Source organism: Odontesthes bonariensis, chromosome 15 (genome assembly GCF_027942865.1).
Source record: "Odontesthes bonariensis isolate fOdoBon6 chromosome 15, fOdoBon6.hap1, whole genome shotgun sequence".
In the NCBI taxonomy this organism is placed as follows: Eukaryota; Metazoa; Chordata; class Actinopteri; order Atheriniformes; family Atherinopsidae; genus Odontesthes; species Odontesthes bonariensis.
The window spans coordinates 7,839,049-7,865,427 of NC_134520.1; the positions used below are offsets into that span (position 1 = coordinate 7,839,049).

Here is a 26,379-nt window from a genome sequence, read left to right on the forward strand (position 1 = left end):
CTCCGCCACCTGACTGCACCTCCACCAGGCCCTGAATCTGAAGCCAGGGAGGGATTCAGGCCCAGGTGGAGTCTGTCCATGGCTTCTGAGGGAATGCGCTGGTCAACTAGCAGTCCCTCTTCAGAGGCTCTTCAATATGAGCATTCAGATGGAAAAAGTTCCGGTGCTGTGGTAAACTTCTTGTCTCATACTGGTGCCCAAATTAGGGCAACCGGTGGAGCTGAATGACTACAGACAGGTGGCTTTGACATCTCATATCATGAAGACCTTGGAGAGACTCCTTGTTCGTCGCATGAGATTGCAGGTTGCTGAGGTTCTTGACCCCCTCCAGTTTGCCTACCAGAAACACATAGGAGTGGAAGACGCGATTCTGTACATGTTGCATCGGGCATATGCTTATCTGGATGTGCCTGGTTCATATGTGAGAATCATGTTCTTTGACTTCTCCAGTGCCTTCAACACCATACGGCCTCCCATACTAAAAGTCAAGCTTCTATGTATGGGTGTGGCCCCCTCCCTGACATCATGGATTATAGACTATTTGTCTGCCAGACCACAGTATGTCAGGATGGGGAGATGTGTTTCTGGAACACTGCAATGCAGTACTGGGGCTCCGCAGGGTACTGTTTTGGCTCCTTTTCTTTTCACCCTGTACACATCGGACTTCAGGTACAACTCAGAGTCCTGCCACATTCAGAAGTATTCTGATGATACAGCTGTTGTGGCATGTGTGCGCGGTGGACAGGAGAAGGAGTACAGGGACCTTGTGGAGGCCTTTACTGACTGGACCAAAATTAACTGTTTGCTCCTGAACACTACCAAGACCAAAGAGCTGGTGGTGAACTTCAGGAGAACTAAAACTCCATACCAGTCAGTCTGCATTGATGGAGGGGAGATAGAGACTGTTCAGACCTGCAAATACCTGGGGGTGGTGATAATAAACTTGAGTGGTCTGCCAACATAGAAGCAGTGTACAGGAGGGGCCAGAACCGTCTTTTCTTCCTGAGACGGATCGGGTCCTTTAATGTCTGCAGTGATATGTGCATGTTTTATCACACTATCATTGAGAGTGCACTGTTCTATGCTGTTGTCTGCTGGGGGAGTTGCACTACAGACAAAAACTGTAGGTGCCTGGATAAACTGGTGAAAAAGGTGAGAGACTCATCTCTCTGCGCTGCAGGATTGAGAGGTTCAGAAGGTCCTTTGTTCCCACTGCCATAAGGCTTTTTAACTGTGACTGAGTTTTTCTCAAATTGATTTTTGTATTTATTTGTTTATTTAGTCATTTATTATTATTATTAGTTAGTAGTATTTTTACTAGAATTGGTATTATTATTGTTGTTGTTAATATACAATCATTGTAAATATTTATAATTTTTTTGAGCTACTTGACTAATTTGAATTTCCCCCATTGGGGGATGAATAAAGTATTTTTCTATTCTATCTACTGGGATGATGTCATCGACGCACGCCACCGCAGCAGCATCTTTACACGGAATTTGCTACTGCTGCTGGTACTTGTATCCAATGGGTTGCACTACACTGATACAAAACTTGATCTAACAACAAAGTGATGCTGATCATATAGTGAAAATAGTTTTTATTACTTTGAGTATTTAAAAAAAAAAAAAAAAAAATTTATTTAAACATATACAAACGTAGCATACTGAATATGCCAATAATGCCCAAAACAACTCTGGAACCGCCAGAACTATAAATAACAAAGTGGAGTGAATGTACAGTTAACAGTGTCTGATATTTTCAAGTAATCAAAATATGAAACAAGAGTTAGTCAGTCCCATAATAGAAACTAAAGACCCGTTCATCTGTTCGTGGGCAGCATATTACCCTTGTGTGTGAATGCTTTTTTTAAAAGAAAATACAGGACGCACAAATGTGACTAATGTCCAGCGTCCTGTCAACATGTTGTGCATTTTTGAGCCCGGATTAACTGAAACATAGTGGGAAGAATTCACTGCAAGAGGTACAAGAGCAGAACACTGCACATTCCCAAAATGAACACAACAAGGTGGCACTACATAGCACCGTTAACAGTGGGTGCATGACTTCACCTGGCAATTGGAACCATCCCTTGTTGAATTTGCTATGCCATAAAAATATGTGAAAACAAAAAAACATCATGTAGGAAATGCAAGTGTCAATTATGACAGTGCTTTAAATCAATCATGGCAAATTCAAGAGTGCTATAGTGCAGACATGGATCAAATTAGGGGATGAACCCATTTGTATTCCATTTACTCCCCTCCCCTCCCCTTATATTTTTTATTGATTTATTTTCATCTCAACAACACACAAATTATCTTCGGTGTCCTGGACAGAAAAAATATCTCAGGTTATTAAGTGGAGACAAACAGAAGCCATTTCTCAGGTACATCTCAGCTGACTTTTAGTCCAGGTTAAGCTCAAATGTAGTCATGATGTCCCGCTGCATAGTCATGTCAATACCAGACATCTGCAAGAATACATCAGTTATTAAAAAAAAAAAAGCCATTTATACAAGCACTTGAACAGATAATTAGAAATTTCTCACTCAAAGAGATGAGGGAACTCACAGCCTCACGCCTGCGCCGTTCCTGCTCTTTTCTGCGGGCCATCTCTCTTTCTCTGTCCACATAGGACTGCAGGTTTGGAAGTTGTGCGTCATTGGGAGACTTTTGGTTCTCAAGATGACTGGGAGCATCCAGGGCAGCCTCTGAGCAAATGCTTGCGATCAAATCGAAACACTCTTTAACAGGCTGTTGAGTTTGTTCTGCTTTACAAGGGCCCGAAAGCCTAGAAAGACGAGATTTCAGTTATTTGGAGGTTGCTTGTTTTAAATATGATTTTTGAGAATACTGGGATAAGAGCAGCCTGAAAAACATAGTTCAGCCAGAGTTTAAATTCAATTTAGTTTATTTATATAGCGCCAAATCACAACAAATGTCATCTCAAGGCACTTCAATGATACAGTCCAATTCAGACTTTTAAGGTTGCTGTAATTAAACCTTTACTTAAAAAAAAAAAAAAAAAAAAAAAAAACTACTCTTGATTCAGAAGTGTTAGCTAATTATAGACCTATATACAATCAGAGAATTTATGGGACAGCCAACTAATAAAGAATTACAGTAGTCCAATCTTGAAGTAACAAATGCATGGATTAGTTATTCTGCATCTGAGATGGGATGGACTTATTTTAGCAATACTACCAAAGTGAAAGAAGGCAGTCCTAGAAACCTGTTTTATATGTGAGTCAAATGATAAATTCTGGTCAAAAACAACTCTAAGGTTCCTCACTGTAGTACGAGAAGCCAGTTTCTCCCTGAAGCCCTCAGGTCCAAAGATTACGACTTCAGTTTTGTCTGAATTTAGAAGCAGACAGTTCTGAGTCATCAAGGTCTTTATGTCTTTAAGACATACTTGTAGTCTGACCAACCTATTGGTTTAATCTGGTTTCATAGATAAGTACAGCTGAGTATCATCAGCATAGCACTGGAAATTTATGCCATGCTGTCTAATAATGTTACCTAATGGAAGCATGTATAAAGTGAAAAGAATCGGTCCAAGCACAGAACCCTGAGGAACTCCATGACTTACTCTGGTGTGTGAGGAAGATTCTTCATTTACAAGAACAAACCTTTCAGATAAATATGACTTAAACCAGCCTAATACAGTTCCTTTAATCTCAATAACATGTGCAAGTCTCTGTAATAGAATGCTGTGATTGACTGTATCAAATGCAGCACTGAGATCCAACAGGACAAATAGACAAGTCCGATATCAGAAGCTAAGAGGAATTCATTGGTAACTTTCGCCAGTGCCGTTTCTGTGCTATGATGCACTCTGAATCCTGACTGACACTCTTCAAACTGATTATTTCTGTTAAATGATCACAAAGCTGAGCTGCAACTATTTTTTCAGAACTTTAGATAAAAAAAAGGGAGATTGGAAATAGGTCGATAATTAGTTAACATTTATGAATCAAGAGTAGTTTAAGTAAAGGTTTGATTACAGAAACTTTAAAACTGTGGTACGTAGCTTGTCAATAAAGATGGATTGATCAATTCCAATATGGAACTACTGATTAAGGGGAAAACCTCCTTGAACAGTCTGGTTTGGATCGGGTCTAAAATACCAGTTGATGGTTTAGAAGAGACTATCAGAAACCGTCTAAATACAAATCAGGTTCTAAAGATACTTCTAAAGCTGCTGTACTTAATCATTACTGCAAAGAGTTAAAGGAATACATGGCTCAGCAGAGCTTGGACTCTTAGTCAGTCTGGCTACAGTGCTGAAAAGAAACCTGGGATTGTTATTATTCTCTTCTATCAATGATGAATAATAAGCAGTTCTAGCTTTATAAAGAGCTTTCTTATACGTTACTAAATTATCTATCCAGACTAATTGAGACTCTTCTAAATTAGAGGATTGCCATTTTCTCTCCAGCTTTCTTGGAGTCTGCTTTAAAGCATGCAGCTGTGAATTATACCAAGGAGCCAACCTCTTCTGACTGATTACCTTTCTTTTCAGAGGGGCAACATTGTCCAGTGATGTACGCATTGAAATTGTACTGCTGTCAACAAGAGAGTCAAGTATTGCTGGAATAAAATTTAGGTCGCCGTCCTCTGTCATATTTGCACATGGCAGTGAAGAAAATGATGTGATGGAATTAATACTTTAAATCTGGTTCCAGCATTCTCTGATAGACATCTTATGTAAATTTCCTCTCAGAAGCTGTATAATCAAGTAATGTAAAATGTAAAGTTATCAATAAATGTTTAGATAAGACAGTTATGAGGGAACACTGTTAACTTTCAATGCAATAAGTCAGCACAAGTTCACTACAATGACTTTATCTGTACTCCGCACTAACTGGGATAAAAAACAAATAAATCTGAGAATTCAGACAGAAGCGCAGAGAAAAACGGAGAATCAGAGATTCAAAAGAGCTAAAACTTTACTTGGGTCTTCAGTTCGAGGAATGTAAAAAATCCACATGGCCAGAAATTATTGACCAGAATTTAAGTGAAGTGAATTAATTGACATTCAGTGCAGATCTAAAGCAATTTCAATTTCTTCCTGAACACCTGCTCTTCTCTGGAGTTTCCTCCTTGTTTTCATCCATCGGTTTCTTCTTCAGTGCTTTCTCACGTTCCTCCTTTTCCATAGCAGCCTTACGGAACCGCTGGAAGCTCTCTTTGGAGGACTTGATTGCAGCTGGGGTGATCGACTGTCTCACCAATCTTGCCCAAGACTCGGCATTTTTAAGAAAAATGTCCTAAGGACGACAAATCGCAGCATTTCACTACTATACATGGGGGCGCCTGTTGGCACAGACAAGGCTAAACTTTAAAGCTGCATTAACTGATTATTTTGTCAATAGAGGATAAAGACAAAAACAACAAAAAGGGCTTCAGTTGAACAACTCCAACCTTTTTAGGAATTTGGGTTTTTTCCTCTTCAGCAGATTGACTCTCAGTGTGAGACACGCTGGTCACCTGACTGTCTGGAAAATCCTCAGCATATCTGAAATCTGGCCTTATCACTTTTGAAAAGTAGAGGTTCAAAGGTGCAAAGTATTAGTAAATTCAAAATGTTGACATTACACAGAGTGTTTAAGACACTTACTGCAGCTCGTCTCATCTTTAGATTGCAGTGGGCTGTCTCTGAGTGGGGATACCACTGGGCCCTGCTGAAAGGGGAGATTTTGTGTATAATCCTGGAAGTTCCTCTAAAAAGATAAGAACCACTTCTCATTATTATCATCATTAACATAGACATTTGTTTTTTGTTGCAACTCATAGCCATTGGGTCACTTACTTTCAGAAAAAGAGACTACATTTTAAAAAGGGGGCTTTTACATAGGATATAGTGTGTCCACTCAGCTTCAAAACCTATTCATGTCCTAGTGTTGCCTAACAGGTCTGTACTACACCCAGCTGAACGCATTGCAAGGTATAGCATGCCATCTTAGCACTCTCTGCCAATCAAAACAAGTTCAATCTGAAAGAATCTAACAGATCTCAACAAATCATCCACCTCAGACATGACTGGCTGCCTGAAAGTTGGTTCTCAGTAGGCCTTTTAGCAGTCTCTTTACTGGTGTAGCTGTCCAACGAGCCTAAACCCTCCCAAACCCCATCTTGTCCCGAGGACGTTACAAACCCACACCCCTCTTGGTTGTCGTTTATTTTCTCTTCCTCCTCAGTTATAGTAATTTCAGGGCTTCTTTTGACAACTTGAGAGAGAAATCCTACATCCGAGTCTACAGCGGAATAAATGAGCTAGTTAGTCATTTCCTCACTATGCTTTCAGTTGCCTTTGTTTTTTCATGTGCTCCCTCCCCCCTCATTTTAGAAAATTGGTACAGCATTCAAGATAAAAAGAGAATTATGAGGCCCTGAATCTGCAGATCTATCTTGGTCTTTGTGAGACATCAAGAAAGGTATCTAAATCATTTTGCAGAAGGCTCATATCTACGTTGGCAACTGATTGCAGTCACTAGCATTCCCTAAACAAGTCAAGGGTCAGAACCAAGGCACTGCACTAGGCCCAAACTCGTTTTAATACAATTCACTGTTAATATCAACAAGGCACAGCGTTACGTTTTGAAAGACAAAGGGAGAGTCCAAGTTAGGGCAGTGTTTATGCTGTAATACACTAATAAAAACTCCACAGAAATATGGAACATGGATAGATCTTAAGAAAATGGCAGTGCCTTATTTGCAAGCTGCTCAGATGCAAGGCAAACAGAGACAGCAGTGTTTGTGCTTGCACAATTAGTGATTTTGCGCAATAAAATTTTAATCTCCAAATGTTTCGCAGCAGTTATGTCCCAAGGCAAAACATCCACAACCAAAAGAAGACTGTAACGTTAACAGAGTTCAGACAGCTGAAGGGAACTTCCTTGTTGAACCATCTGTCTCGGCAGCTCTGATCAGCACGGAAATGCTGGCACTCCAGCGACAACTGTTGGGGAGGAATGACACTTCAGCAGACTTAATTAGTCTAGTCTAATCTACACTGTACCTTATTTAGAAATACAGAAGACTCAGAGCAGAGCCCCCTCCCTTTACTTTTTTAAGTTGCTTGGCAAAAACCTGTGGATGTTTAACACATTTGAATCAAGTAAAACTGAAGATTGAAATTTAATAATATATCTAATGTGAAAGCAGGACCAAAATAGACACAATAACCAGTCTGCTTTGGTCTAAACAAAAAAGCTGATCTTAAATATTTTAAGTCAACAGGTATAGGGGTTAATGCTTATATAACCTGTGTTGAAGCAACAACAAATGCCCTTTTAATTGATAACTTCCAGGCTCCTGATCATCAACATGTCAAAGCCATTTTATGCTTTTTGTAATCATTTGACAAAAACAATCTTAGTCAAAAAAACTGACACTGTGGGATTTTTGTAGTTTCAGTTACCTCAAATCTTGCTGTAGCCCAATCTGGCAAAACCCCTGGAGAGGCCATGGGGGATAAAAGGGCAGACAAATCTGTGAAACAGTAAATGACATCCATCCTTACACAAGTCATAGATATATGAAACATTAACAAAAATATGCACCTTAGGTAATGCACCTTTAAAAAACAAAAAAAACAAAAAAACAAACAAACAAACAAAAAAACTAAAAGTGAAAAGAAGCAGCGGAACAACTTTACACCACAAACCAGCAGCAGTGGGACGTACAATATTCTGTCAGCCTTATTAAATAAACAGGAAGAAAAAAGGAAGCTCACTGTACACTACTGCACTATTTGTGATATGTGTCCACTATCAGCACTGAGGACTCAGAAATCTTGAGTTTTTTTTTTTTTTTTTAATTAAATAAAAACTGGCAAAGCTCAAGGAAAGATAAAGATTACCTGGAGGGGATAAAATCAGCTCATCTGAGGTCTGGTCTGCATAATGCTGGCATTCACTTTCTGCTGCCATGGACTGCCCAGGAGGAAGAGACTGACAGGTCGAGTCCGAGGCCTTAGTCAGATCTTTAGTCTCCGACTTCTGCTTGCTGCTGGCATTGTGTGCCACCTTTAATTTGAGGTGAAAAGATTTAAGCAATCTAGTTTATAGGCATGCGTTCATTACTTAAAGGATAAGATCGGTTTTTTGACATTGGGCCCTTGATTTCACATTATAACATGATGTTCTACTCACCCCTGCTTGTTGTTGAACATTTGGAGCTGTTCCGAAGATATTCGAGAGGCGTCTGGCTGCTCTCTTGAGATATTCGGCCATGAAACGGTTTCCTATGGGCAAGCTTATACAGGCACAAACTATGCTGTTTATAATTTATTAATTACTGTACATTAGCACTGATAACGTGGAGGTGCGTCGCTTACTTAAAAAAATCCGGGTTATTGTAATTTTGATTTTTTTGTCGTAAAGTGGGTGTTACTGACGTCCTCGTGGTGCTACTACCAGACAGCCCACAGACCTGCTGCCTATTTATTCATTCGGCTAAAATTCAAAATTAGTAACCCGGATTTTTTTAAGTAAGCGACGCACCTCCACGTTATCAGTGCTAGTGTACAGTAATTAATAAATTATAAACAGCGTAGTTTGTGCCTGTATAAGCTTGCCCATAGGAAACCGTTTCATGGCCGAATATCTCAAGAGAGCAGCCAGACGCCTCGCGAATATCTTCGGAACAGCTCCAAATTACCAACAACAAGCAGGGGTGAGTAGAACATCATATTATAATGTGAAATCAAGGGCCCAATGTCAAAAAACCGGTCTTATCCTTTAAAGCAAATAGTAAATTATTGTACCTTTTTGTTAACATTTCGGAAAGAGTCTTTTGATTTCTGCTTCTTCGTGTCGGGCACTGAAAAACATGCACATTGATGATTCAGTCACAGAGACGGGTTTCAGACATTTCGTCCCAAAACAGTTCAAATCAAAATGAAAAATTAATTTTTCAACTCATGGAAAAATGTAGGACGAAGATAGAAAAATTCTGTGTTCCAGGAAAAAAAACAAAACAATAATAAAATAATTTACTGATAAATAATGATTACTTCATTCAGATTGTTAAATGAAGTTTTGAACTATACATTTCTATGGCTATCAAATAATTACCAGACTTTCTCATTTAATTAGTACTAGCTTATAGCAAAATATTTATTCATACTTTTCAAATACATGGACCAGACGTGGCTATCAGTCTAGAGGGGGTCGGGCACCACAAAGTTCCTGTTACACATCCCAACATTTTTAACTCACATCTACATATTGTAACACACTGACAAAATTAGGTTAATTTCCATGTGATTCTTATAATAACTGCCTGAAGGGGGAGTTTCAACTTCTTTCTTTCTTGTTCATTTCCACTGGGGAGCTGAAAAGATCATTTACTGAAAATAAGCTAAATTAACAAATTGGTCTTTCTTGCTGGTTTTTGTTTGCCAGTCAATTTCACAAAACTAAATGTTTCTCCACTACTGCGTCTGCGGTACACCTCTGAACAGAAAAAGTTTTTAATTCTAACAAAGTACAAGTTAAGAACTGAAGACACACCAAAACAATACTTAGAAGGTAGCCGCCAGGTCTGAAATGTAAAGCCAAAGCAGAAGTGAAGTCGACTGCAAAACCACTGATGTCCGGCTGAGAAAAACTCAGGTACCAGTGGGGTTCCTGTACTTTGAGGATTTACTAATTCATCTTCTCTGAAACCCTCACCCATAGTCACAAGAATTGGATTGTGACAAGATAAAAGTGGCTGAAATTAGTTTCCTCAAGAGTGCGACTGGGCTCAGCCTTTTAGATGGGGCAAAGAACTCCAGAATTCATCCAAGTAGAGCCGCTGCTTTTCTACATCAAAAGGAGATAGCTGAGGCGGTTCAGGCATCTGATTGGGATGCACGACAACATTATGTTCTAAACGTTTGATTAGGCATTTTATCGATAGGACTGTTCGCTACATTTTGTTTAGTTTGAGCATCCATGACTTGATATATAGCAGAAACCAGTGTAGTTTGATTTTCCCCTTTACAAACATGGGAACATTTGATACGTCAATTTGTTTAGAAGACTATAAAATATTGTTTAATGATACATTTTTGAAAAATACCAAGCAAATTTTGTGATACGTCAACATTCGTTGGTATAAATCCGAGATGAAGCTTTGGTGAAAGTTCCCTCACTCCTTCCTTTCCCACTGAAGTCCATCCACCACTCCGTCCTTTCCCACTGATGTCCATCCACCACTCCGTCCTTTCCCACTGATGTCCATCCACCACTCCGTCCTTTCCCACTGATGCCCATCCACCACTCCGTCCTTTCCCACTGATGCCCATCCACCACTCCGTCCTTTCCCACTGATGCCCATCCACCACTCCGTCCTTTCCCACTGATGCCCATCCACCACTCCGTCCTTTCCCACTGATGTCCATCCACCACTCCGTCCTTTCCCACTGATGTCCATCCACCACTCCGTCCTTTCCCACTGATGTCCATCCACCACTCCGTCCTTTCCCACTGATGTCCATCCACCACTCCGTCCTTTCCCACTGATGTCCATCCACCACTCCGTCCTTTCCCACTGATGCCCATCCACTCCTTTCTTTCCTACTGATGCCCCGCCACTCCTTCCTTTCCCACGCTCTCACACCTTCCACATTAATTATGACAACATTTCTTACCAATCGGTATCTTTTCAGTCCTTTTTAAATCTTACTTCTGTTGACAACCCAACTCCACCTTCTCCACTTTACCCAAAATGGAGCCTCATCAGAAGTCCACCACCAGCATCTACAATCCAGGCCTCAGAGTCTAACCACGAAACCTAATTTCTATCGACCAAACTGTATTCAGATTCAGATGTACATTAAACTTTGTCAACCTTTGATTTGATCTCACCTTATTGAATTAAATTTAGTTATATTCTATTCTGGAAAAAGAGATGCAATGCTGTAAAAGAGCTTTAGTCTCAGTACACTAGGTTCAAAGGTTCAGCATCACTGAACAAGGCTCAGTGATGCTGAATGGTGAACGATGTACAACAACATAATTCAATAATTAAAATGACAACTCAATCTGATGTTACTACACTTGTTGCAGTCTCCAGTGTGTGGGAAATAAACAGAGCAAACACCTCACAAATGCATAAAACAAACAATTTAATATTTTGTGTGCAACCAAGAAAAACCAGGGTGTGCAATGTGGCAGAAAGGCACCACAGTAGTGAGGGGAAAGCTGAGGGGAGCAGCTAACCTGATTCAGAATCGCTGCTATCAGAAGCACTAGACTGGGTATTACTAGTACTACTGCTGCTGCCGGAACTGGACGATGAGCTGCTGCTGCTCTCACCGAGGTGTGGCTGGCAGCGGCGGTCGGGAGACGCCATAACTTCAGCCATTTATGAAAAAATAAATAAATTATTTTAGAACCCAGTGCCTTGGATGTAGAACACTGAATTAAATCCTGCTCTTACCTGGTGGCTTTTTTTTCTTAAGCAAGTCACTCCCGAGAACCAATAGCTTCCCACCATCCCTGAGTTTCTCCATCTGCACTCCTCCTTTGGGCTTCAGTTTCTTTCCTAAGGAACAGAGTAGATAATAACAATACATTATCATTCAGAAAACAAGCTTTTATTTGAAATAAATCATAATGAGGACTGAGATTTACTCACCATTTCCACTCTTGTTGCATTTCCTCAGACAGGTTGCAACAAACCTCTGCAGAGCTCTCAGGGTGGAACTCTTGAGTATTTCAAAGTCCACTTCAACCTCCTCGGGAGCAGAATTTCGCAGACATGACTCCCTGTTTTGAATGATGCTCACCAACTCACCCAGTTTGTCACCAGACAGCTTGTTGATGTCCAATTTTAACTGCTTCTTTTCTTCGTAAGTCATTGGTACTGATGGAAGCTCATTCTTACATTTAACGGGTACGCTGAGATTCTGAATTCTGCCTCCAGGCCTTAACGGACATAACAAACATCTAAAAATCATGCTGAGCACATTTTGGATACAGTTCATCATCATTTCTCTTAAAGCATAAAATGTCAGATTATGTAATCATGTGGGGCTCACTTACAAAGAAGAGCTCTTGCCGTTTGCAAGCTTTTCAACAATAGATTTATATTTTGCAGACATATTCTTTAGTCGAGCGATATCCTTTTCTTTCGTTCGTTTCTCCTTTTTCAGCTTCCCTTTCTTCTTGGTTTTCATAAGAGGCTCCTGAGTAAGTCTAGTCAGCTGATCACTGACAGCTTTCAACTGAAAAGCCAGCCATTAAAAAGACAGTTAAGTAAAATACAATAAACACCTGAAAACCACTTGCATTTTTGCCACCGTATGATACCTACCCTTTCCTCTAGATGAGCCAGCTGCAAGGCAACCACCTCTGACGAACACTCCGAATCCGAGGAGCTTTCACTCTCAGAACTCGCAGAGGTTGAGATACTTCCAACTCCGTTTCCTTTCTTATCCTTGTCAAGTCGCCGATGAGACATGGAGCATCCCTCTAGTTCCTGGGGAACCTTCTGATAACGGTCCTCAAAAACTTCCTGTTGTTACCAACACAAATAGTTTTGTAGAATTAAATACAGTTCAATCAATATGTCAACGTGCTTCCCGTTCCATTGATAACAGCTGCTTGCAGTAGTGAGTCAAGAAACATGTGAGAGAGGCAAAGGAGCAGTTTACTAACAGGCAAATGTGCATATAAGCAGCACACATTTCAGTACATCCTCCCATTTTAAGAGAACTAAATACCTGGAGTTTTCTTGCCATATAAACCACCTCATGTGATGGTGGATTGTATCTGTAGCAGTTGGAGAACATCAGTCGGACATCAGCAGCAAATTCCTTTGCGTGTGCATACTCTCGTTGAGCCATTTTTTTCTGAGGAAATAATAACTTGTGTCAAAAAAAGGCATTTACATAAAATATGATGTTTTATGCTCCAATTAATCAGCATTTTACCCTGATGGTGTTCAGGTCCATAGGCTGCTTGATGATGTCATGGTAGTCGTGCAAGCCCAAAGCAACTGCATCGACTGGCGTATAGAAGGGCCAAGCATATGCGTAGTGCCTCTTTGAGAGCATCTCCTTCATGATGCCCTCACAGTACCCGAGTTGATCAGGAAGTCTGACCCTCCTGTCCTCTAATATCAGCAAGTCTTTCTTAGGAGGCTTGATGACCCTTCCACTGCCTGTCCTGGAGAACAATGTGCACGGTGCTGAATGTTCCTGAGCAGGGGAAACCTCGTTGTGCCTGATGACTGAGGTTGCGGGGGTCACAGGGTCCGCTTTCCTCTTCAAACCCTTTTTAAGCTGAATATTTAGATGCAGTGGGACAAAGAATTAATCTTTCTTTTAAAAAAAAAAATAAAAAAAATAAAAAAAAATATGCATGCCTATAGTATGAACACTGATCTGTTTCCAAACTGTTATTTATGGACAGCTGGGATGGCCCCCCTGTGCGACCCTAAATTGGATTAACCCTGTAAGACCCAGATATAGAAAAACACCAAAAAGATTTTTTCAACCATTAAGATGTTGTTGTAGGAGGCCTTTGATGCTGAAAATGATGTGTTTTAAAAAAAAATGTTTTGTTAAGTTTTTACGGAAACGTTGTAATATTGCAACGTTGGGCTCAATGGGGAGCAGAATCTCCTGCATTTGCACTCATTGTCTGAACAACAATACAGAACTAAGGATTCTTTTGCAGGGTTTTGCTTTTGTCCCAGAACAGTATAACATGAAAAATAACCTCAGTCATGTTGTTCTGAACAGTCATTTATTGCAACAACAAGAACTTAGTAGAGTAATAAAGATAATTGTGCAAAGAACATTCTATGAGTTGCAAAAAAATGTGCAAAAAAAAAACAAAAAAAAACAAAAACATACTAGGTCAGTTGAGGCACACAAGATTAACATGACCAGGAAAGAGTGTTGACAGATACATTTATGATATAATATAGAGATATAGAAGTAAAAGCTGTAGTCAAAGCTTCCTCTACCCTTCTTCTTCAAGCTCTTGTCATCTTCAAGGTTGCAGTTGGGTAGGCGCACCTGCCTGCCTGTTCCCACATAATGGATTCCATCCTCAAGGAGCTTCCCTACCAATGGAAATGAAGTGAAGTAGTTGTCTGTGTAGATCTTGTAGTTCTGACCCTTTGGAAGTGTGGAGGCAAGCTTCATCACAACATCACCTGACAATCTAAGTTCAGATTTGACTCGTATTCCAGTGTTGCTCCCTTGGTAAACATCAAAGTCAAGCATTCTGCCAGAGATTCCAGCTCTCACCCATACTTTGAATCCCCATGGGTGTGGCTTGCCTCGCATATACTGCTTGATGCTGCTGAACCTCCCCTTGAAAGGAATCATCATCTCATCCACAGAATTGTGCTCTTCGGGTACCACCTGCAGGTGGTACCCGCAGGTGGTACCCATTGGACATTGAGCCCCAATCATTTGATTGGGGCTCAATGTCCAATGTCCTGGCTGTGCAGTCAGTGGGTTCCTGGTTTTCTTTGTCCACACAGGCATCGTTATCTGACTCCCCATCACTCGCATCAGTGTCGTCAAACTCTATGTCCACATCACTCTCTCCATTATGGACCATCTCAATCACATCCGTCACACTGTACCGAGGATCTGTCCTTGCTGGTCGCATTCTGAAATGGAAAAAATAAAATTGAATATAAACAGCACACATGCTTATTAGATTCTAGATAACCTGCAGAAAAAGAGGGGATGATGGGGAGATTGATTTCAATATGAAGTGTTTACAAATTGCACTGAAATAACCTATTCACACATTTCACTGGTCACACAATAGTGTATAGCTGACCAATTGTAAACTCTGATTATCATACTAATAGGTATGCAGGTAACCTCCAATTTACAACAACACCTTACATTCCTGAGCATCAACACCTGCTTCAGAACAATGGAGAAGTCCTCCCCCATCATCCCCCACAACTGCTATGTCTATGAATTGATATAGGAACATTTCCTTATCAATAGCCAAGACAAAGAGCAGACATGCACAAAAAGAATTTCTTTGTTAGAAAGTCCTGCTTTCTGTGATAAGGGGAAAATACTGAATGTTGCAGGTGGTTAGAATTTATTATAAGTAAATGAAAATGATTATATATGGCAATATATACCTGCACACTAGTTTCCAATACAATAATATGTAATCTAATATAAGGCTAGAATGTATAAATCATGTGTAGTTTAAAGTTATATAGAAAAAATGTAAATGGAAGGTCCTCTGAAGAGGTTCCTCTCAAAACAGGGATATTTTGACTACCGCATTCACCCAACGTTGTAATATTGCAACGCTTACAAAACAAGCTCTAAATAAAATGTAATGCACATTTTCCACAATGAATACATATGGACACGTTCTAGACACTGTAATAAACACAATAAAAAATATTTAAAGCATTTTACTTACTTCAATCAGATAAATCCAGTCCAGTAAATGAAGGGGTTGATGCTCTCTCAAAAATCTGGAGGTTGTGTGACTTCTCAACCTGAGGGCAGGCCTTATATACAAATGTGTGACCCAATAGCTTTCTGAGACTGAACAATAGGACCAAATGAGTATGTTAATGTGGTTGAACCAAAAAAAAAAAAAAAAAAAAAAAAACAAACAAACAAAAAAAAGAAAAGTTTTTTGGGGGGGGATGTAGCCTGGCTGACGCGTCCACAATCTCGATGAGATGGTGGTCTGGGAACTAGGTGTGCATTTTCTCGTATTTGAGGCGTGGTTTACGAACGCCTAGAGCTGTTTATTGGGCGCTACGAATGTCTATCAAATGACGTCAGGTATTTCCCATGCTGCTTTGCGCGCGACTCATAGCCAATTGAGTCACTTATACCAGATGACGACAGAAATTCGACGAGGAAGAAGAAAAAAAATGGAAAATAAAAGTAAACTTGCGCTCTAAGCTACTTAAATTGACAACAAAGTAGGCCTATATGCTATATTCTACATGAATTTTTATGTTGTAGAGTTGTAAATTTATTTTAATAATGGAGAAATTGAGCAGCCTTGCTTTGTTGTCTACAGTAGTAGCTCAACCCTCATCTTACTTTGAAGCTCCCAGCTCCCAGAAGTGACGTCGACGTAGCTTTAGCAGCAGAAAAGCTATCAGGCTTGTGTTGATGATAATAATAAACTCCTGGACTATGTACAAACTTCCAAATGCATCGTTTTGTGAGTACAGACCATATTTGTACTACTGTAGAAGTTTGGTTTCATGACATGTGATTTTAGTGTGGTAATTTTGGAGATACTGCCAGGATCCGTTAGCGCTTGTACTAAGCTATTCGGGATAACTCAGTAACTCAGCTGATGTTCAGCCAATATCGGAAAAACTTCGGGTGGGCTACTTGGCTGGATGTCACGGTTCAAATGACCCTAGGGTGAATCTACTCCGAAACACTTTCTAAGGCTGCATTGAACGGTAACGTTGTGTCCGCTGTCATGTTGAATTAACACTCTACAAGCTTCGGTGTAGCGCATAGACGTCGTCATCGTCTTGCTGCCCCCCCGTTCTGTGATTGGTTCCCAAACTCTGGCAAAAATAAGGGCGGTGGTTTCCAGGCTGACTTTGCAGTGAGAATGAAATCGAGCGCAAAGCAGCATGGGAATTCCCAGGCTAGGGGGGATGCAAAAATTGTTGTAATTCTGCAACAGTGGGTCTTACAGGGTTAAGCTGGAAAAGCAAATGGATGGATGGACTGAAAGATGCCTTTCAGATGAGAAGTGAAACGTTTAAAGGACCGAAGGAAAGAAGTCCAGTTGCCCTCTGTTGAAGCAGTAGAATCAAGAGGAGAACCAGACAATGTAACTATACCAACAGCTTACTGACCTTCTCCTGTCTAACAATGCTTTTGATACGTTCCAATCAGGATTTAGGCACACCACCACAGTACTGAGACAGCTCTGATCAAGGTGACAAACGATATTCGCCTGAAGACAGACGCAGGCAAAGTCTCAGTCTTAGTTCTGCTGGACCTGAGTGCTGCCTTTGACACAGCTGACCATGCAATCTTATTACAGAGGTTAGAAGACTGGGTGGGAATCTCTGGTAGTGCTTTAACCCTAATCCCTGATAGGGGACATTTGTGTCCACTTGGGGTGTACTTTCTCCTCTAATTTCACACTGTAGATAGTGATACTCATCATATTTGGTCCAGTTGTGCATTTGACTATTTTTTCGAATTTCAAACGCACATACAATGCAATTTTTCATTGTGTAAAAACAAAAAAAAAAACTTAATTTCTGAAAAGGGCCATTTGTCCCCTTTTAAAACGACCTAAAATCATCATATATTAATATTTTTTTCCACTTTTTTTTCCATAAATCTTTTATTCCACTTCAGTTCTAATCATAACTACCAAGTTTTCAATTATTTTTTTAAAAAAAATTAACCCTTTAGATGCCAATTTGAACTTTCTAATCCAAATTTTAAGCCTTTAGGTGCCAGTATTTTCAAAATATGGAATGCAAAGTGGAATTATTAAGTAGGGATAATTATGGTCTGGGATATGTCAATGATTAGCAACAACATTGATTTTTAGGAATTTTTTATTATGCCCGATTTAAAAAAAAAAAAAAAAAAAAAAAAAAAAAAAAAAAACTCCTTAATTTCTGAAAAGGGACATTTTTGTCCCCTTTTAAAATGATCCCCAAAATACCGTATGTTAATTTTTTTTTTTCCAAAAATCTTTTCTTCCACTTCAGTTCTGATCATAACCACCAAGTTTTCAATTATTTTCAAAAAATTAACTCTTTAAATACCAGTGTATATGAGGTAAACACCAATTTCTGTTAAAAAACACACACAAAAACTGCTGTATTTTCAATGTATGCAATGCAAAGTGAAATATTCTATGGGGGATTATTAGGTCTGGGATATGTCATTGATGAGCTACAACATCAGTTTTTACAGCTTTTTAGTTTTTCTGCAATGGCAGATTACAGAAACGGCTCCCATAGACATCCATTATAATGAATACAGCATTAGACTATCACACACACACACACACACACACACACACACGTTTGACCCCAGTGATGTTATGAGGTCGTCAGACCGAGAAATAGTTTGGGTGTCTTTGAGGTAACATGATGAAAGCACCCTCGTTTGTCAACGACAGCTCAGAGAATGCCTATAGAGCTGTGCACATTTCATTCTCCTGATTCACCTCGAAGGAGGAAGGTTGGAAGGCATGGCACAAAAATTCAGCGTTGCCCAAGCCGTGGAGGAAGTCCTCAGACCAGGGGACAGCGACTCTCTCTATTCATCCTCCTCTGATGACTCCTCAGATGAAGAATGGGAACTCCCTCCCTCCAGCAGCTCTGATTATAACAGCACGGAGGATGAAACTGATGAGACTGCTGGCCTGGATATTCTGTGGGTGTCAAGAAATAGCAAGATATCCTGGTCTGACAACCACGCCATCACCCTCCGATACCTGCCTGCGCCCTGTGCTCGCCCTGGCCTACCACCTACGCATGCGCCCGCATAACCGATTTGAAGTCCACCTGGGATCTTTTTTTGACTGATGAGCTGATGGAGCTAATCATTCAATTTACCAACCTGGAAGGCAGACGCACCCCAGAGGCCCGGAGGGACACCGACCAGGGAGAGTTGCAGGCATTCCTCGGGCTGCTCATCCTCGCCGGGTTGTATCACTCACGAGGTGAGAGCACCCTCAGTCTGTGGGATGCACTGGTTGGGCCATTTTCAGGCAAACCATTGCACGCACAAGATTTTGATTGGGAGAGCCGACTCGCCCGCTTCTTCACCCCGGACAGAGAAGTCTGCATCGATGAGCAGCTGGAGACCTTTCCACTGCGCGTTTCGGCAGTATATCCCCAGCAAACCCGCAAAATATGGCATCAAAGTGTGGGTTGCCTGTGACGTGTGCAGCTCATAGCCTTCCAAAGACATCTAAGATATGAATGTTTCAGTTTCTAGCTGCAATTGAAATTCAGTTGTACATCGGCCGTTTTACCAATGAAGACGCCGTGTTAAAATTTATCGGCTTACGTCGTGGGCTAATAAGCTAAATTGCTATCTTCAAGTATTGGAGTGAAGATCTGCTCAAATGAAACCTCGCCATGGTTGGGACCATTAGAAGGAATAAGCCTGAGCTTCCCCCAGTCTATGGGCAGGCGAGCCACAGACCTGTGTGCTCCTCAACATTTGCCTTCACTGCAACACACACTGCAGTGTCATATGTGCCGAAGAGGGGGAAAAAATGTTCTCCTCCTCAGCACAGCGCACAGGGTCAGCGAGGATGAGCACCAAAAACCCCCCAAAAAATCCTGAACTGCGTGTGTGTGTCAGTAGCCCCTTTCACACAGGAATAACCCGCATTTAATCCGCGAATTTAGCGTGTCCGCTGTTGCGTTCACACTGACGACCCGGGCTGCCGTGTCAACTCGACTTTCGACCCGCGTCGGACCCTAGTCTTTTTGCCGAGCCGAGTTTGGTGTGAAAGCAATTGACGTGGGTCGGACATGGGCGTGGCGTGACGTGAGGAGTTTAAAAGACAGGATGGACAGCTGATCCAGAACAACAGCGACAGGTGAGGACAAGTTTCACTCTGTTTTACATCAACCTTGGAGTTTACAATAACTCCAAGGTTCCTCTACAGTGAGGAACCTTGGAGTTATTTTTGACCAGAACTTATCATTTGACCCGCATATAAAACTGGTTTCTAGGACTGCCTTCTTTCATCTTCGTAATATTGTTAAAATCAGGAACATCTTGTCTCAGAGTGATGCAGAAAAACTAATTCATGCATTTGTTACTTCAAGATTGGACTACTGTAATTCTTTATTCTTGGGCTGTCCCACATATTCTCTGAAAAGCCTTCAGTTGATCCAAACTGCTGCAGCCAGAGTTTTGATGAGAACTAACAGGAGAGATCATATTTCTCCAGTTTTAGCTTCTCTTCATTGGCTCCCTGTTAAATTCAGAATAGAATTTAAGATTCTTCTCCTTACATATAAAGCTCTTAATGACCGAGCGCCATCATATCTTAAAGATCTCATTGTAAGATATTTTCCTAACAGAGCACTTCGTTTCCAAACTGCAGGTTTACTTGAGGTTCCCAGAGTTTCTAAAAGTAGAATGGGAGGCAGAGCCTTCAGTTATCAGGCCCCTCTATTGTGGAATAAGCTGCCAGTAAATGTCCGGGAAGCAGACGCCCTTTCCACTTTTAAGACCAGGCTTAAAACTTTCCTTTTTTATAAAGCTTATAGTTAGGTCTGTTGAATCTGATAGTGTGTCTGCTAGTGTGTCTTGTTCTGCCTCCACCTCTGGCACCCTCTATACTTTCATTACCCCCTACCCGAACCAGGGTTTGCATCCCCACCCCGCTGTGACTGGTGTGCAGTTGGTGAGAGGCTGAGGTAGCTTGTGGCTGTAAAAAGATGGTTGTTGTGGTGTGAGGAGCAGATCTATATAGGGAGTATAGGGAATTACTCACTGAGTCTGGTCCTTTATTTTATTATTTATTTTTTCGTTAGCACAAGTTTCTTGTGTTTACCTTGAATAGGGATGGCTCAGGTGATCCTGAAACATCCCATAGTTAAGCTGCTATAGGCCTAGACTGCTGGGGGGCCTCATCTGTCACACCTTTCCTCACTTTACTCTCTTTATGTATATGTGATATTATTGTGGTCATTAACTCGTGTTTCCCTGTTCCAACAGATATCCTTTGAATGGTGTTACTGTGCCGCCGCGGCCCCCCTTTCAGTCTTCTCAAACCCCAGCTGGTCGAGGCGGATGGCCACCCTTCCTGAGTCTGGTTCTGCCAGAGGTTTCTTCCTGTTAAAAGGGAGTCGTTTCTCTCCACAGTCGCCTCAGGCACGCTCAGGCCGGGAGATTGGACCGAAAAACAAAAAGTTTTCAGTGCAATCTGTTGGTTTTCTTAGCTAGGAAATTGTTTTTGAATTGGCTCTATATGAACGAATTGGATTATTTTATGAATTATGATTATTATTAATTAATTGAATTCCAATTGGCTTGAATTGGACTTACTATCTAAGTGCCTTGAGATGACATTTGTTGTATTTGGCGCTATATAAATAAATAAAAAAAAAAAAAAAAGAATTTTTGAAAATGGCCAACTGGGGAGACAAGGAGGTCTGCGAGCTCCTCAGCCTCCGAGCAGAGGACGTTATTTACCGCCACATGTCGGGGACGGTGAAAGATGGACCTCTGCTGGAAGGGCTGGCGAGAGGTTTCCCACGCAGCAAGACGCAGGTGACCAACAAATTAAAAGCCATGAGGAAAAAGTTCCATGCTGTTAATGACCACAACGGCAGGAGTGGCAGAGGGCGATTGGACTGGCCATATTTTGACATGTGCCACGCTATCTGGGAGGAAGCCATTTAACCCTACCTCTGACGCATGGCTTGTGCCTACGTCATTGTACATGCCCAGCATTTTATGTATTTCGCGTGACGCTCTGCCACTAGGCAACGCCCCCTGAACCCGGCTTCAGGCGACACGGGTCACCTAACACGCCAAGCGTTCACATTGCTCGACGTGGGTCGAAGGTGCAATTTGGACCCGCTAAGGTAGCGGGTCTCAGTGTGAAAGGGGCTATAGTCTAATGCTGTATTCATTAGAATGGATGTCTATGGGAGCCGTTTCTGTAATCTGCCATTGTAGAAAAACTAAAAAGCTGTAAAAACTGATGTTGTAGCTCAATGACATATCCCAGACCTAATAATCCCCCATAGAATATTTCACTTTGCACTGCATACATTGAAAATACAACAGTTTTTGTGTGTGTTTAACAACAGAAATTGGTGTTTACCTCATAAACACTAGTATTTAAAGGGTTAATTTTTTGAAAATAATTGAAAACTTGGTGGTTATGATTAGAACTGAAGTGGAAGAAAAGATTTCTGGAAAAAAAATATATATATATATTAATGATGTTTTTAGGTCATTTTAGAAGGGGACAAAAATGGCCCTTTTCAGAAATTAAGGAGTTTTTAAAAATCAGACATAGCAAAAAAATTTAAAATCTCTAAAAATCAGTGTTGTTGCTGATCATTGACATATCCCAGACCATAATTATCCCTACTCAATAATTCCACTTTGAGTTCCATATTTTGAAAATACTGGCACCTAAAGGCTTAAAATTTGGGCTAAAAAGTTCAAACTGGCATCTAAAGGTTTAATTTTTTTTTTTAATATTTGAAAATTTGTAGTTATGATTAGAACTGAAGTGGAATAAAATATTTATGAAAAAAAAGTGGGAAAAAAATATTAATATGATGTTTTTAGGTCATTTTAGAAGGGGACAAAAATGGCCCTTTTCAGAAATTAAGGAGTTTTTAAAAATCAGACATAGCAAAAAAAAATTTAAAATCTCTAAAAATCAGTGTTGTTGCTGATCATTGACATATCCCAGACCATAATTATCGCCCCTCAACAATTCCACTTTGCATTCTATATATTGAAAATATAGCAGTTTTGTGTTTTTATTTTTACAGAAATTGGTGTTTACATCTTATAAACCAGTATTTAAAGGGTTAAAGTTTTGAAAATAATTGAAAACTTGGTAGTTATGATCAGAACTGAAGTGGAATAAAAGATCTACGAAAAAAAAAGCGGGAAAAAAATATTAACATATGATGTTATTAGGTCGTTTTAAAAGGGGACAAAAATGTCCCATTTCAGAAATTAAGTCGTTTTAAATCAGGTATGAGGGTTAAACTGGTTCAAGTCCTGTCTCGAGGACAGGAAATATTTTGTTGAAATTGGTAACTGGCTCACAGACCAAATGGCTATGACCTTTCGGGTTCCCCAGGGGTCAATCCTGGGACCCCTACTGTTCAATCTGTACATGCTTCCATTAGGCCAGCTAATACGCAGCTATAATGTGTCATACCACAACTATGCATATGACACTCAGATCTACATGTCACTGATGGCAGGAGAACACGGGCCTGTAGATACATTGTGTCACTGCATCGAACAGATCAGTGTATGGATGCAAAACAATTTTCTCCAGCTAAACTCAGACAAAACTGAGATCATTGTCTGTGGCCCACAGAAACAAAGAGAAAGTATTATCAGTCACCTTGAGACTCTCTCTTTAAAACCTAATAATCAAGTTAGAAATCTAGAGGTTATATTGGACTCAGACCTGAACTTTAACAGCCACATTAAATCAATAACAGCAGCAGCTTTTCACCATCTAAAAAACATTGCCAGAATCAAAGGAATAGTGTTTAAACCAGACTGAGAAAGACTAATCCATGCATCTGTCTCCAGCAGGTTAGACTACTGTAACGGCCTGTGCACTGGGCTCTCTAAACGGCCTGTAAGACAGCTGCAGTACATCCAGAACGCTGCTGCTCAAGTCCTGACTAGAACCAGGAAATACGACCATATTAGTCCAGTGCTCAGGTCTCTGCACTGGCTTCCTGTCGCTCAGAGAATAGACTTTAAAACAGCTCTGCTTGTGTAAAAGTCTCTTCATGGTCTAGCGCCAAAGTATGAACTTTGGTATGACATGTTAGAGCCATATGAACCAACTCGGACACTGAGAACCTCAGGGAGGGGTCTCCTGCTGGTGCCCAGAGTTAGGACTAAACAAGGTGAGGCTGCTTTTCAGTTTTATGCTCCTAAAACCTGGAACAGTCTTCCAAAAGATGTGAGACAGCATCAAATCTGACAAGGTTTAAATCCAGGCTGAAAACAGTTCTATTTAGCTGTGCATATGACACCTGAAAGTATTTAATCTGCACTCTTCGCTTTTAATTTAATTAATGATTATCTTTTTTAATGTTTTTTTGGAATGATTTTATTTGCCTTCTTGTGATTTTATGTGGCTGTAAGGCACTTTGAATTGCCTTGTGTATGAATTGTCCTCTACAAATAAACTTGCCTTGCCAATGACAGACTGTTGAGAAGTCCAAAAACTGACACAGTAAGTTTCCTTAGTTGCTGAACAATTAAAGAGTGTCATCAAAAGGAAGGATGACAATGGTAAACACGTCTCTCCAATTATTTTTACAGTGTGTTGTTGGTATCAAATTTTCTTTCTACTCGTATCTATTAAATAAATGTTTGAACAAATTTATAAACGACAGTTTTAAGATTGTGTTAGATTTAAAAAACAAAACAAAAAAAACCCCAACAACTTATAGACTCATGAATAAAGTATTTTTCAAACTGTAGAATTAATTCATTCCATTTGATAAATGGGTTTGTAAGTGGCACACAGTATGGAAGGAATGGTCAGATGTCCCAGTCAGATCATCACACACTGGGCTACTGCTATTGCATGACAATAATAATAACAATAATAAAAAAAACTATTTTGAACAAAGAAAATAACATCAGATCTTCCAGCCGAGTCATTTTCTTACTGAAGCCAGAGCAAAGTCTGAGAACAAACGCTTTTCTGTACAGCAGTTTTCACAAATGAATACTAGAGATTGTCAGGAGCAAGGACACACTGTTTGATCTGTGGGACAAAGTGTTGGGCAATGGGTGTCTAGAGTGTGCAGGAGGCAGCATGTGATCCAGAAATGACACTGAGGAAAAAGCTGTGTTGTCTTTATTACACATTGAGGACAGCAAATGAGACTCCTCATTGTGTTGATGGAAGTACTGCATGTATCTGTCTATATTAACAACAGTGAAGAGTTAGCGGAGATCTCGTACAGCCCAGCATTAAGCACACGCAGAAGTTCACTTGCCAAGCTTCTGCAAATTATCAGAAACCTCTGAAATATGGAGGGAATGTTGCGAACATTTGTGTTCTCACGTGCCACCGCCCCAGAATAAAGCACATTTCAGAACTCCAGTGTGTGTGTGTGAGAGAGAGTGAAAGCGGCTTATGTTTCATCATCTAAATCCCATTCAGTATAAACAAGACATTCAGAGTGTATACAGTTAAGTTTTCTGATGCTTACTGTTGCGTTGGCCTGTGTAGAGAGTTGGATGGGTGGGTTGAGCTGAGGCCCCTCAGGAGGGATGACTGTTACAGTCTGCTGGAGAACAACCGCTGACACGAGGGAACTCTGCTTTACTGCACCTGCATCATGAGTGGTAAAGTAAAAACACTCACATTAACCAGCATAACCCCTTGCTAAATAAGAATAAATAGCTCTAAATAAATTAGCACAATTATCCACTGCAATGCTGGAGATTTCTGTTAGCAAAATTATCTACCAAAAAAAAAAAAAAAAAACATTTTTAGAAACAATCAAACTGATTTAAACATTTGTGGATAGTAGCACCTGTAGTCGTCTTTCTCCCCTTCACTGGTCCCTGTGCAATGATTGCTGTAACCAACTCTTCAGTAGGCATTTGGGACACTTTCTGTAAAAAAAGCTTTTCCAGGGTCTGTGCCATCAGAACAATGTCATCTCCAGGCTGTTGAATGAAAATGGAAAGACTTCTGTGGCAATTCTGTTTTAACTGCAGAGCATCCTTCAGCACCAGAAAATACAGTGAAGCAAAAACAAATGTGATTCTCTTACTCGGTTGTACACATAGCAGTTGGTGAACATAGTGTTGAAGTCTTTCATACATTCAATTGCTTCCCAGTAATATCTGTTCTGAAGTCGCTTCTTAATGGTGCTCAGATCCATAGGATGTGTAACAATTGTATAATAATCCTGAAAGATAAAGATACTGCCTTAAGTCTTTTCCCTCCAGATCACACAAATGGAAGACCATAAGTGTTGGATTCCGCTAATCTAAGGTCAAAAACAAAACAAAGACCCTTCAGATTCAGGCTGCAATGTTGAATGAATAAATGACAGTTTTACTACTTACCGGAAGACACAGTGCCACTGCATCAACTGGCTGCCGAAAAGGCCATGAATATTGATGTCTCCATAAAGCTCTGATCACCACCTTCTCCAAATACTGGAGCTGATTGGTTACACGACCGGGCTTCTTGGGATTTATGACCTCTGGTGGAGGTGGATTTCCACTCACAGTGGGTAACACTTTAACATCAGACATCCTGTTATCCGAAAGCATTGAAAGGGGGGACACTGCCTGGAGAACACTCGGCTGCAACTTGGAGGTCATCACACGCTTTCCTGTATGAAGAATGAAAAGTTGTGACCAGTGTTCTTTACCACAACAATGTTGGCAACCATTCTGCCTTTCATGTGATATCCTTATGAAAAGGAACAACCATTGATGTTTACTGTGGCTCATAACGGTCTAACCAATACACCATTTAGCCTGGTTTCAGTATGCTTTCATATGAATATTAAACCGTTTCAGTTACAAGCCTCCAACACTGAATGGTTAAGGAACAGCTGATAAAAAGTTACATGAAATAATCATTTAAACCTATGATTCTATTATAGGCGTACAGAAAAGCAAAAGAAGTGAACTATA

General features: G+C 40.4%; 1 protein-coding gene across 1 annotated transcript; it reads right to left on the minus strand.

Annotated features, from left to right (window-relative positions):
• Positions 1 to 2,407: 2,407 nt before the first annotated feature.
• On the minus strand, positions 2,408 to 25,992 carry brdt (bromodomain, testis-specific). The gene is made up of 19 exons (XM_075486229.1): positions 25,801 to 25,992; positions 25,503 to 25,640; positions 25,260 to 25,395; positions 24,933 to 25,054; positions 12,934 to 13,284; positions 12,724 to 12,852; positions 12,315 to 12,515; positions 12,044 to 12,225; positions 11,637 to 11,926; positions 11,433 to 11,543; positions 11,219 to 11,353; positions 8,776 to 8,831; positions 7,870 to 8,035; positions 7,429 to 7,499; positions 5,626 to 5,689; positions 5,430 to 5,542; positions 5,085 to 5,275; positions 2,574 to 2,793; positions 2,408 to 2,473 (listed from the first exon to the last, which is right to left on the minus strand). Exons 1-19 carry the CDS (start codon positions 25,990 to 25,992, stop codon positions 2,408 to 2,410), a joined length of 2,934 nt encoding a protein of 977 aa, XP_075342344.1.
• Between the last annotated feature and the right edge of the window lie 387 nt (positions 25,993 to 26,379).

Excerpts from the sequence above, each read along its gene's own strand:
- brdt (XM_075486229.1), bottom strand. The coding sequence starts at position 25,992 with ATGTCTGATGTTAAAGTGTTACCCACTGTGAGTGGAAATCCACCTCCA. Across the intron at positions 12,853-12,933 it reads TGGACCTGAACACCATCAGG|AAAAAAATGGCTCAACGAGA; the intron begins GTAAAATGCTGA and ends TTATTTCCTCAG. Across the intron at positions 12,516-12,723 it reads ATATGGCAAGAAAACTCCAG|GAAGTTTTTGAGGACCGTTA; the intron begins GTATTTAGTTCT and ends TGGTAACAACAG.